The following is a 13,461-nucleotide window of genomic DNA, read 5'->3' on the forward strand; positions in this document are numbered from 1 at the left end:
GGGAGCGCGACTTCCTGGGGTATTTTTCTGCTGGTTTATTTTAGTTTTGGGAAAGAAGAAAAAAACTTTTTTGTCTTAGTGCTGTGAAGAGGCCCACTCTGGGTGGGAGAAGGCCTGGGTGAGGGGGTGCTCCCTGGGGGATCCCCCAAGCTCTTCTTGCAAGGCCCAAGTGCTGTGGCAGCTCTGAGCTCCAAGCCCCCCTCGCTGTGTGGTCACAGGTGCCCCCTTGACCTCTCTGGACCTGGGGCTGCGGTGGCGGCTGGGGAGGCAGGGGCTGTAGCCAGCCCCCCAGGGGTGCGTCTGTATGTGCCCAGAGCTTGGGGTTGGCTCCAGCACAGCCAGTAACAGCGGCACGGCGGCCAGGTTTCGTAATAAACCGGTCTTTTAATTGCTACGGGGCAGGAGGAGGGAGAAAAAAAAAAAAAGAGGCAAAGATTTGTTGGACTTGGGTGGCGCCGGCTGCAGAGAGAGGAGGCACTGTTTTTGCAAGGAGCCTGGAGCAGCTAAGTCGGACTTAAGTAACACTTCCTGGTGAGCCTGCAGGAGGAGGGGCAGGGCCAGCGCGGCTGGGGGGGGGGGGCGGGCGGGGTCCTGGTCCCTCACAGAGGCGAGGTGGCACATACAAAAGAACCCAGAAGCTTTAGAAATTTATTACAAGGCCATCATAGAAGTAAAAATATATGTATCTCATTACTCTTTCAGTGGTTCAAGTAACAAGTGCAAGTAACAAAATAGATTGTTCAGTTTGCAAACTGGGAGTTCGTGGGTACAGAGCAACATCAGCCCCTGCTCCCAAGTCCCAAAGTATAATCCTGGCCAGGGTGCAGACCCTCGGCCAACCAAGGCCCGTTGGCAGATGTCAGCTGCGGTCTCAAGAAGAGGGGGGATGCAGTCAGTCTCACCCCACCCCCAAATGCAGAGTCCAGGCCCTCCGATGCGGGGAGGCAGCAGCTCCCCCACTCCAGCTTCTGCTCGGTCACCAGGCCCGAGCTCCAGGGTCCCCTCTTCTGCTGGCCTGAGGCCCCTCTTCTCCTCACACGGTGGCCGCTGCTGGCGCTGCTCCGGGCTCACCGCCCCCGGGGTGGCCGTGCACTCCCCTCTCCTGTCTTCAGTCTCCAACGATCCTGCCCCCGATGGTCTCCTGGGTTGGGTTGTTTTGGAGGGTTGTTCTGGGGTGGAGGGGGTCAAATATTTATTTTATTTTTATTTTTTGGCAGCAACAGGTTCTGAGGCTGGGAAGGGTCTCAGCGCTCCTGGAGGGAGATGTAGGGGACCCACTGGTTGTTCTCCCGGCTCTCTTCACAGTAACTGGCCACCTCCACCAGACCGTGGCTTTTCCAGGCATCTGTGTGAGGGTTCTGTGGAAGGAGGAACATTGGGTTCAGCAGGAGCCCCAGGAGTGAGCAGGGAGCCTCCCTCTCCCAGGGCCCTTTTGGGGAAAACACACCAGCTTAAAATAGTACACTGGGTGACGAGGCCCAGAAGGCCCAGCGGGCTGCCCACGGGACATGCCAAGCGTGGCTGAGCACTGAGCTGGTGCAGACCCGCCAGCTCAACTTTGTTGACAAACATGGGCCCAGGTGCCAGGTGGGGCGGGGCGGGGCTGAGGCCCAGCTCACCGTGACCAGGAGGCAGTGCAGGTCCCGAGCCTCGGTGGTGCCCTGGGTCTCGGCTGGCTCGCCCAGCAGCTGTGCCAGCCGCTGCATGCCCGACACCCGCACGATGTCGATGTCGTTGTCACAGCAGAAAGACTGGATGAGCGTGAAGTGGATCTGCAGGGCGATGTCATCTTCTTCCTCCTCATCAATGGCCAGGAGGCACAGGACCACGCTGTCAGGGTCCCTGAGGGGCCAGAGGGAGGCAGAGGGTCAGCTGGGGCTGGGGAAGGGCCATCGTGCACCAGGCAGTTTGCAAAGCAAAGAGAAACCGCAGGTGTGCAGGGGATCGCGTCTGCGTGCAGATGGTGGGGGCTGGGGGAGAAAATGCTGGGTTCAAAGTATTGGGGGGGCGGGTAAGGCAGGGGCATAAATGGGGGAGACTGCGTGCAAACGATGCAGCAACAGAATACTGCAGCCTCTGCTCAAAAGAGAAAGCAAAAGGCCATCAACCCACAGTGGGGACATTTGGAAATGTCCCAGCCCCGTGCAAAGGAGGGATGCAACAGAAAGCGTGCAGAGCGGAGGGGGTCCCCACCCGCGCCCAGCCCGGGAACGGGGTCTGACTCACACATTCATCAGCTTGGCCGACTCGTACACCCCCACGGTGAGGCGGTCCTGGCGCTGCGCGGCCACCAGCAGCTCCTCCACCGCGGCGCTCACCGTCTGCATCCTGGAGCCAAGCGAGAGGGGAGGAGGGTTAGCGCCGGGCCGGCCACCAGGCGCTGGGCCCCCGCCCGGCCCGGCCGACCTCAGGCTACTTACTTCTGCGCCGCGTTGTCGCACGCCACGAGCTCTTCCAGCGTCATGTTGCAGTTATAATCCACAGTGGAAAACAGCCCCACGACAGTTCCAAGGAAGAAATGCAAAATCCAAGGCCGGACAGCCCAAAGCCTTCCCACAGAGCCCGAGCGTTGGTCAAGATCTTCGGAAGGCAGCGAAGTCCTCCCCCAAAAAAGGCGGAAAGAAATTGCAAATGCTTCAGCAAAAATAATCCACGCAGCAGAATAGAAAAGCTGACGGCTTCGGCTTCAGCGATCCGAGCCCGCGGCTGCCGGTGCCGCCTTTTATAGACTTGTACAAACAGGGGCGTGGCCCCGGTGGCCCGTCCTCCTCTTCTATTGGGTAGGAAACAAAGACGAGAGAAACGAGCTCTGCGGTTGGTCGGCGGCGGGGAGGAGGCGGGGCGCCGCGAGGGGGCGCCCCACGTGGGGGCGAGAGCCCCGAGGAGGGCGCGGGGGGGTGGAGCAGGGGGAGCTAGAGTGCCAGAAAAAAAAAAAAAAGCAGAAGTTTTCTCCTGATTTCCCGGCAGCCGCGCCGCGTTTCGGGGCGCGCGCGGGATTTCCAGGCGCGAGGCGGTCCGGACTTTCAGGTGGGCCTGGAATCCCCTCCCGGTCCCCGGAGAGTCCCTGGCCTGCGCTTTTCCAGGTTCTGCTGGGGTTTTGCACGAGGAGAGAGCCCGGTTTGCAGCCTGATCTTTCCTAGGTGGTAGTGGCGCGGGTCTTCTCAGGCTGCGAGGACCCCAGACCTCGGGTGACTTAGCTTCCTGAGCCTCTTTGTGTCTGTCTAATGGGAATGAAACGCTGGCCTCGTTGAGTTGGAGGGTGTACTGAATAAAAGGAGGGGTACACAGAGGGTAGGGTATACAGCTCAGTGGTACAGCGCGTGCTTAGCATGCATGAGGTCCTGGGTTCAATCCCCAGCACCTCTATTAGAGAACGAAAGCAATAAACCTAATTCCACCAAAACATAAGAGAGGGTACACAGCGCTTAACAAGCAGTGGTGGTCGCAGGAAGCCACCTCCAGGTCCCCCAAACTGGGGGCTGCGAAGACGGCCTCTGAGTCCTCACCTGTCCTATGACAATGCACACCAGCCTAACTGGGTTGCAGGAAGCACTAAAATGAAGGGTATACAATAAGCACTTGATAACTTGGTAGTCGCAGGAGGCCGCCTCAAGGTCCCCAGAAGCAGGGCCTGCAAAGCTTAGGGCCACCATCCGGAGCCCCCTCCCCATCCTCCGCTAGTTTCAGGGTGGGGCGCGCGTGGGAGGTGCAGGTGGCTGGGCCTCGCAGGCTCCGCGCCCCCTGCCGGCGCCTCGCGTCCCACGGTCTGACCGCAACTCCGCACAGCACCTGGTGGTGGGGGGAAGTCGAGGCCCGGGAGAGAGCAAGGGGGAAACTGTTCCTGCGTGCGCTGAGCGCTGCCACCTAGACGCGCTTGCAACGATGGTCACCTCTTTTATTTCCTCCCTCTGGAGTGGATGCTGAATGTGTCGAGCGCGCACTGTGTCAAGGTTCACTTAATCCTCAGGGACCCGGGAAGCAGAAGCAAAAGGGGAAACAGGCTTGGTGAGACCTCCAATGCCCACCCTCGCCAAGCCCCGGGTTAGTTCGTGTTGGAGCTACACGTGTGCGCCAGGCATGGCCGGGACTGCTGCCAGCCTCACCATCTCCCCGGGAAAGCAGCTCACGAGCCAGGCGGGCAGGCCTGCGTGGGACTGTCTCCCACGGTCGATCGGGGGCTCCCGGGTGACTCACAGCTGCGCCCCCTCGCCCGCCAGCCCGGGGGCTGGCCTCGGCCCTTTGGCTTGGTTCCCCCAACTCCCCGGACCGCGGTCCGGCTGACGCATCGCGCCGCCTCCGCGCCGCCCACCTTGGGCGCGCGAAATGTCCCGGGAGCTGCGAGGTGCGGTGGCGCCACCTGGTGGCTGTGCGAGGTCCCTGCGCCCACGGAGCCGGAAGGGACAGACCAGAGGCGGCGCGGGGGAGGGGGGAGGAGGGGAAGGAGGACCCGGACTGGGGTGACAGTTACAATATTTTACATACACAATATCTTCTATATGCAACATGTATTCAATAATTTTATAGACGCAGTATTTTAAAATATCAAGCTACTGCACAGGGAGACCTGTTTTTTCATTATGGCAAAATACGCACATTTATCAGTTTGACCATTTGTAAGTGTACCGTTTGGTGGCATTAAATACGTTCACAATGCTGTATACCAATCGCCAATATCTAGACCCGAAACTTTTCTATCATTCCCAACTTAAACTCTTGGGAATTAAACATGAACTGCCCCCAGCCCCTGGCACCCACCATTCTGCTTTCCGTCTCTATGAATTTGACCCTCTAAGAAACTCCTATAAAAGGAATCATACTGATTCACCCTTTAGTGTCTGGCTTATTTTGCTGAACATAATGTCCTCAAATTTCATCCAGGTTGTTCATCCAGGCGTGTGTGTCATAAATTCCTTCCTTTTAAGGCTGAGTAACATTTCATTGTATGGATGGACCACATTTAGTTTACCCCTTCAACCGTTGATGGACGCATGCGTTGTTCACTGTTCACTGGTTCACTGTTGCAGACACTGATTTTTGTCAACAAAATCTTATTGGAACCAAGAGCAGGGTATCAGGTGAGGAGAGTGGGGCACTCACTTCAGGCACAAATTTAAGGAAATGCCGCAAAATTCAGTCATCAAGATAAACAGTATTATAAAATAATATTAAAAAAACAAATTTTATGCAAAAAATCCCCACCCATGATGAACAAAAATCAAGATTTTTAAATACGGACAGGATCTGACAGGGTGAGAGGCAGGGGACAGGGAGATGAGTTGTGCAGGTGCAGGGTCAGATCCTGTCTCGATTTGCAATTTTGATCTTTTTTTCATCATGTATTTTTTTGCCTTGATTTTGATTTTTTTTAATATTGCATTAAAATACTTATCTCAATGGTTGAGTTTGGGGCACCCCCTTATATTTTGCTCCTAAGGCAAGTGCAGCCCTGAGACTGTCCCTGTCTGCTCCAAGGAGAGGTGACATTGTTGGGGGGGATATACTGCCCACACCCCCCCCCATGGAGGGGTGAATGAGTTGGGAACTTCCCCAGCCAGGAAAATTCACAACCCCCTTGGAAATGAGATCTTTTGTCTCTAGAATTGATCAATGCAACCCTTTTTAAATTAACTTTGCATCGCATTGAAGATACTAGTAAGAGCAAACTTTCAGCGAGCATGTATTCCACGCTGAGCCTTCTGTAAGCTGTTTCTCCTTAGGTGCCCGTGAAGCCGCCCTCGTGCGACTGTTGCACATTCGCAGAGGATGGAACAGAGACTCAGGGAGACGGTGCCGTTAGTCCAAGGGCACAGACTCAGAGTTGTCAAGGCTATTGCAAACTATTCCAAGGTCCAGGGGTTAGGACGGGATGTTTGGAGTCTGGGGGAGGGGGCTGGAGGTGTGCAGGTCTGGGAGGTCAGACTGGAGAGCAAAGAGAGTTTTGAAGGCTGAGTCGGCATTTCTTGGTGGAGACAGGAAGTGGCATCCACGGCAGTGAGGACGCAGCCTGGACAGAGGCCGGGCCCCTCGGGGAGGGGCTGCTAAGACTGATGCAGAGGGAAGACTGCTCTACCCTGGCTAGCAGTGCCGGAACCGGGGTGCAGAATAAAGGGAAATTGGGGGGCATAGAACTTAAAGGGGCAACAAAAACCTAGTCATCAAGATTATCTTTTCTTCTTGTTTTTTTAAAAATCAAGATAGAATTCACATATCAGAAAATCCACACTTTTCGAGTGCTCAGTTCAGAGGGTTTCTCTAGAGTCACAAGTTTGTGCAGCATTTGCCACTAATCCCAAGTGAGATAAATATTTGTAATGTGATCGTTTCAATGAAAATGCTCACCAAGACATCAGCTGTGAACGGAAGACTGTCACTTCCCATCAAGACAAGGTCAGTGGCCCACTGTCCCAGCCACATCGGGGCCCCAGTTGACAGGATATCTCAGTGTGTGACTGATCCTCTGTTGATTTCCATTTTTTAAATTGTTATTTTATTTTAGTTTTTCAGTGGAGGTGCTGGGGATTGAACCCAAGACCTCGTGCATGCTAACCTGAGCTCTACCACTGAGCTGTACCCATCCCCTTGATTTGAAATTTGGAAAACATATCTAGCATGGGTTGTTGGTTTTTTTTGCATTTAAAAAAGTATTTTTCATAGTGACTGAGTTTTTGCCTCGTCCGAGTCCTGCCGCTGCTTCTCAGGACCATGCCTTTAACTCCTGCCCAAGCAAACCTAGGAGGCAGGGGTGAGGTTCCCAGTGGACAGAGGGGAAACCAAGCCCCCAGGTGGCTGAGGCCTTGGTCCGCCTGGGAGGTGTGGCCCAGGGTTCCCTCCCAGCATGGCAGCTGGAATAGTACAGGATCAGGAGTCCCAGGGCTGGGGGGGGACACTTGAGAGGTGAGTGTGGAGCCGGAGTTCCCCTTTCATTATAGGACGTTTTATGGTCCAAATGTTTGTGTTCCCCAAACCCATCTGCTGAAGCCCTAACCCTCCCCCCCAGCCCAGGGGACAGTGGGAGTTGGGCCCTGGGGAGGGATGAGGATAAGGTGAGGTCATGAGAGTGGGGCCCCTATGGGGGTGTAAATGTCCCTGTAAGGAGAAGAAAGGACCAGAGCCCTCTCCCCACTGGGTGAGGACACAGGAGGCGGTGGCTGTCTGAAGGCCGGGGGGTAGGCCCCCACCAGGGACCGACCACAGGGGCACCTGGCCTCCAGCCTCCAGCCTGGCCTCCACCTCCTGGCCTCCAGCCTCCAGCACAGTGAGGAGTGTGGTCTGTGGTTTAAGCCTCCAGCCTGTGATGCTCCATTATGGCAGCCGGAACTCACTACGAAAGGAAGGGGTGAGGGGCTGGGGTAGGGATGACCAAGGAGCCTTCCGACTGCCTGGGTTTGGGTTCTAGCTTCCCTCCTGACCAGCTGCATGAACTCGGGCATGGCCACCCCACCCCCACATCTCAGCTTCCCCCTCTGCAGAATGGAAGTGAGAGCCTTGCCTAGGACTGTTCTGCTCGCGAAGTGCATTCATTCTGGGCCACACTTAGGAGAGGGCTCTGTGCATAGTAAGTCCCCTCTAAGGTGGGGGTGTTATCACATGATCAGGCATTGACTGAAGGCCTGCTGGGTGCTGATTTGGTGCTGGGGGGGCGGGAGGGGGCTCTGATAACATAACTACTCCAGGTGGAGTGGTCAGGGTGGGCTTCTCTGAGGAGGTGACATTTGAGCTGAGACCTGAGTGACGTGAAGAAGCCAGCCTTGGGAAGCTGGGAAGGGAGAGGGCTTCAGGCACAGCAGGTGCAAAGGCCCTGAGGTGGGGCCGCACTTGGGACACACAAGGAGCCCTGTGGAGTTCCAGGTGGCTGGAGCAGTCAGGTGGGGTAGGGGGGAGGAAATCAGAAAGGTGCGCCTTGGAGGCTGTGGGAGGAGCTTAGATTTGACTAGAGTTGTGCCAGGAAGTCATTGGAAAGATAGAGGCAGGGTCGGGTGGGGGCGCCTGGTCTCTGACATTGTGTTTTTGTTTTTGTTTTTTTTTTTAAAGATGAACAAGACATGATTCCTGTCCCCAAGGAGAAGCTTCCGGGTGGAGGTGAGTCATCAGCTGAACTTTGAGACGTTGGGAAGACTGGATGGGTGGGTGGAGGTGGGGGCGACACACCAGGCGGTGGAGGTGCCAAGGGCAAAGGTGAGGAGGCAGGGACACCGGGGCACATCTGGGGACACTGAGGAGGACAGTGAGGCAGGAGCGGGCCAGGACGTCTGTGCCTGCGACGTACCCGGGAGGCGCTTGGGGGGGTAGGGGGGGCCTCTGCCCTGTGGTCAGGCTTGCTGGGCTTGGCCCCACCTCCATCCTTCAAAAGCTGTGTGTCCTTGGGTTGGTGATTTAGCATCTCTGAAATTCCCTCTTTCCCTGGGAAAATCAGATTGTTGGAAAGATTGCAAGAAAACGCCACCTAGACTGGGCTTGACATGTCAAACCTGCTCCAGACATCTTCCAGTCTGGTGTTACCTTGAAAGCCACTTGAACCCGCCCCCTCCCTCCGCACCCGTCCCTGGCTCTCCCTGCAGGGCCCAGAGGGCCCCCTCCAAAACGACGTCTCACCACATCCCTCCAAACACAAACCCCAGGGGAAACCCCTTCCCGCTGTTCTCCGAGTGTGCCTGGTGGGGTCCTGCCCCTGGGCCCCCCGGCCGGGTTCCTCTCCTGGAGTGCCGTCCCCAGCCCGAGCCGCCTCGCCTGTCCCCCTCACTGGGCGTCCCCTGGCCACCTGCGAGACGTTTCGCACACAGCCCACGCATCTCGACCCCCCCATTTCCTTGTCTCTCAACACCCTCCAATGTACTATGTATTTTCTTATCATTGGAATCATCATCCGTGCCCCTCAGTTGAAAGTCAGCTCCAGCAGGCTGGAGTTTCCGTCTGTTTTGCTCCGAGTGGTGTCCCCAGGACGCGGGAGGTGCCAAATAAACACGTTCTGGTTGAAAGACTAAATGTGCCCCTGACAACGCTCTGAGGGGCTCAGCATTATGGTAAATGACTTTTTTTTAAGGAAGAAGTATGATTCTCATGTGAATATCTAATGAACATGTGTCAAGGATTGCATGTAACTCGTTAACTAACGGAAGGACTGGTGAGACGTCTTCTAGACAATCGGGAGGCGGAAATGAATGTGCTTAGGAGGTGCAAAATGTTCTTTTTTATTTGGGGGAGAGGAAGGTAATTAGGTTTATTTATTTACGTATTTAATGGAGGTCCTGGGGACTGAACCCAGGACCTCGTGCATGCCAAGCATGTGCTCTACCGCTGAGCTGGACAGACAGCAAAATGACACAGGCCAATCAACACTCTTCCATCGGACAATTTACATTTCTGTGGATGCAAGGAGATTAGCCCAGAGTGTGCAGAGGACGCGGTTCCCATAGGGCAGCTCTCACTTCAGACACCCGTGGTGAGATGGCGTCCCGGGGCCACCTCCAATTAGACCAGCTGGGTTCAGATTCGGGGTCCCCATGGCCACTCTCGGGCTCCAGAATTCACCAAAATGACTCAGAACTAGCAAAGTGCTCAATTTATGATTACATTGTATTAGACTTTTCAAAATAGCACCAACTGGATGGCTTAAAACAACCTGGGTTCAATCCCTAGAACCTCCATTAAAAAAAAATAAAATAAAAACCTAATTACCTCCCCCCGACGAAATAAAAAATAATAACATATATGGCTTGCATTCTGGTTTTTTCTTTTGAGGATATTCCTTTTTAAAATTGAGATATAATTGTCATATACCATTGTGTAAATCTAAGGTGTTGATTCGATACAATTATATGTTGCAATAGGATCTGGACCATAGTGAATGGTTTACACCTCTATCAGGTCACATAAGTATCATTTCTTTTTTGTGGTGGGATATTTTGTTTCTGTTGGGACCGTGTGGTTCTACACAGCAGCCTGCAGGAAGCTATCTTTTTCATTTTTGAAACATGAAATATATCAAACAAAGAGCATCAATAACTTACACGTCCATCTTGAAGAATAGAGACATTCACAACCACCTGGCTTCCAAAACACAGCCACTTACGTTGACTTCTGGGTTAACCACATCTCCATTTTTCTTTTCAATTGTCTCACATTTGTAGCACCCCAAAGTAACATATCAACTAGTTCACCTGGGTTTTGAATTCTATTTTTAAAAAAGCATATTGTAAATATTCTTCTGGACTTCACTTTCTTTGCCTGATCTTATGGTTGGGAGGTCATTCTGTAGGTGGTGCCCTCAAGTGCGTTCTTTTTCAGTGCTGTATAATATTCCACTGCATCAGTCTACACAAAGCTATTGGTCTGTTCTTATCAATGGATATTTGGGCTGCTTTCAGTGTTTGTTTTCCTATTACAACAAAGAGTGAGGATTTCAAAGCTCAGATCAAATCCTCTCCTATGTGACAAGGAAATGAGACAGTCCCTAGACAACAGCCAGCAAGGATGTGACTCCTTCCAGTATCAGTACAAATGCACTTGGAAGTGAATCCTGCCCCAGCAGCTTTAAACCTCTACATTTTGTTATGCAGCACTAGATAACTAATACACAGATGTTAGGTTACTTGTGTTTCCTTCTCTAATACCTGTCTCCACCACTGGAAGTTCTCATTCATTGCCATGTCCACCATCCTAAAATGTGGACTTTGCACTGGCTGGTCCCTCTCCCTGGAAGGCTTCTCCCCACATGCTCACCTGGTTGACCCCCTCCTTCTCAAATGCCACCTGCTCCAAGAGGGCCACCTGTTTAAAAATGCAACCCCCTACCTCCTGTGCTCCCAAGCCCCTTGTCCCGCTTTGTTCCCCTCACTTAGCATCCACTAACATGCCCTTTGTTAGCTACCTGTTCCCTGTCTCCCAACTTCATCCTTGTCAACTTCCTAAGAGCAGGGATCTTTGTTTTGGTCACTGATGCAGCCCCCATGCTTGGCACACGAACATGTTCAGTCGATATTTATTGATTCCATTAGTCCCTGCACCCACGTAACAAACAGCTGCCCCTCCAGCCCCAGGCTCTACCTGACCCCAGATTTCATTTGGGATTTCATGGGTCCAGCCCCAGGTTCCCGAGTTCTGATTCTAGATTCCAGGGTTAGCCTCCAGGTTCTGGAATCTGCTTTCCAGACTCCACTCCCCTCCCGGCTCTAGAATCAGAGCTCTGGAGATCCAGGTTCCAAAATCCCAGCCTCTCAAGGCTCCCGAATCAGGGTCCCCTAGATTCAGGCTCTGGAATCTGTGCCCCCCACCCAGATCCGGAATCCACAGCCCCCCAGACCCAGGATCTGGAATGAGTCCCCCCCTAACCTAGGTTCGCGAATCCGTGGCTCCGCAGATCCAGACTCCGGAATCCGCCATCCCCTTAATCCAGGCTCCAGAAATTCACAATCAAGGCTCGCGATCCGGGCTGGGAGCCAGCGGTAGCCGTTCGGCTGAGATTTTAAAAAATCTGGCGCCAAATTCCCGCGCGGAGCCGGGGCGGCGGCACAAAGTGTTGTGAGGGGAGATGGGGAACGGGGAGGGATGGATGGGGGCAGGGCCAGTCCGACCTTCCCTGGCCCGGGGGTTTCTCGCCCACTGCCTGCGCCCTCTACCCCGCAAAGCGGGCAGCAATTGGCCATTAACTTTCTAGCGCCCTTGGGTCAGAGCGTCGCGAGCGAGTTCGAATCCCGCCTCCGCCCCGCCCTTTCTGGGGGTCCAGGGACAGGTTCCCTGGTCGTCCCGTGCCTCAGTTTCCCATTCTGGATATGGGCCACAGCCCCTGCCGCGTGTGGCGCCGGGAGAGCCCGCAGAGTGGACAGGCCAGCTCCGCCAGGTGCCCAGGCCTCACCGGGGGCGGGGGCGGGGGCGGGGGAGCTGCCGGCCGCGGCTGTCGCCGCCCCACCCGCTCGGCGCCAAAATTTGAAAACTGCCAACGCCTCCCCAGCTGAGCGCGGGGAGGGGAAGCCCCGCGCCCCACCCACGGGAAGCGCGGGGCCTTCTGGGGCTTGGAGTCCAGTCCCCGGGGGTCCCGCGGTGGTGATGGAGGGTCTGGGGCGCAGATCCGGACAGAGTAGGGGCCAGATTCCATTTCACAGAGGGGAAGACTGAGGCCTAGACCCGCGAAGCCAGGAGAGGGGACGGCACGCCTGGCGGGGGGAACATCACAGGCAAAGCCCAGGAGGCGGACAGGACATCCCCGTGCCAAGAGGGGCCAGCGCGGTGGGCGGCGGCTGTGGCCCTGCAGGGCCTTGAACCTCAGGCCAGTGGGGATGAGGTCGGCCCGTGGCCCGGGGCGGTGGTGAGTGGGAGCCCTGATGGGGAGGGGGCTGCAGCTAAGTCTGGGGGATGGAGGGGAGGAAAAGTGACCCCCATGCCACCGCAAACCTGAAGTTCAATCACTTTTCTCCCCTCTGGCCCCGCCTCCTGTATTTCACTTACTCGTATTTTGCTTTAAACTCCCTCATGCTCTACCAACTGTCTTTTATATCTGGGATTCCTACCATCACGAGGGAGAGGCAGCAGCTTGGGTCCACAAGTAAGGACCACAGAGAATGCTGGGGCCCAAATATCCGAGCTGGAGCGACCCCGTTCTGTAGTTTTGCCTCTTCTGGACATTTTGTATAAATGGAATCATACCCTGTGCAGCCTTTTGCGGCTGGGTTCCTTCGCTGGGCATTTTTAAAACTTGGGGTATAATTGACATAATATTGTATTAGTTTCAGGTGTACAACCTAATGATTCGATATTTATATCTATCCGGAACGATCACTACCATAAGTCTAGGTAATATTCCTCACCATACATAGTTACAGAATTGTTTTTCTTGTGATGAGTTTTGTGTATTTTTAGGACTTTAGTGGGGTCAGGGAATGATGAGAATTTTTAAGATTTACTCTTTTAGCAACTTTCAAACGTGCAACACAGGATTACTGACTATAGTCACCATGCTGCCCGTTACATCTCTGTGACATTTACTTCGTAACTGGAAATGTGTACCTTTTGATCCGCTTCACCTACTTCACGGCCTCCCACCTTCCAGCCACCAGTCTGTTCTCTGTATACGTGAGCTTGGGATATTTGTGAGGTTTTTTTAGATTCCACATACCAGTGAGATCACCAAACATTTCTGAGATTCCTTCATCACCTTTAATTTTGGGGGAGGTGGGTAATTAGGCTTATTTACTTATTATTATTACTTTTTAAATTGAGTTACTGGGGATCGAACCGAGGACCTTGTGCTAAGCACGCGCTCTACCCCTGAGCTATACTCGCCCTCTCCCTTTAATTTTAACGAGGTTCCAAAGAGGTAACTACTTTATACAAGTGGGGAAACTGAGGCCCGGAAAGGAACCCGATTTCACACAGAGGCCGAGCTGTAATTTTAAAGCCCGGCGGTTTGGCTCGGGTCCCTCGTCTGAAGAGCGAAGGACAAGCGCGGGAAGCTGAGCGGGAAACTAC

At 54.3% G+C, this 13,461-nt stretch overlaps 1 protein-coding gene across 1 annotated transcript; it reads right to left on the reverse strand.

Moving 5' to 3' along the window:
- Positions 1 to 634: 634 nt before the first annotated feature.
- Positions 635 to 2,703, reverse strand: GADD45B (growth arrest and DNA damage inducible beta). Its single transcript, XM_010966669.3, has 4 exons — positions 2,421 to 2,703; positions 2,227 to 2,328; positions 1,620 to 1,842; positions 635 to 1,358 (listed from the first exon to the last, which is right to left on the reverse strand). Exons 1-4 carry the CDS (start codon positions 2,462 to 2,464, stop codon positions 1,245 to 1,247), a joined length of 483 nt encoding a protein of 160 aa, XP_010964971.1. The 5' UTR covers positions 2,465 to 2,703; the 3' UTR covers positions 635 to 1,244.
- Between the last annotated feature and the right edge of the window lie 10,758 nt (positions 2,704 to 13,461).

Source organism: Camelus bactrianus, chromosome 22, assembly GCF_048773025.1.
Source record: "Camelus bactrianus isolate YW-2024 breed Bactrian camel chromosome 22, ASM4877302v1, whole genome shotgun sequence".
Lineage (NCBI taxonomy): Eukaryota > Metazoa > Chordata > Mammalia > Artiodactyla > Camelidae > Camelus > Camelus bactrianus.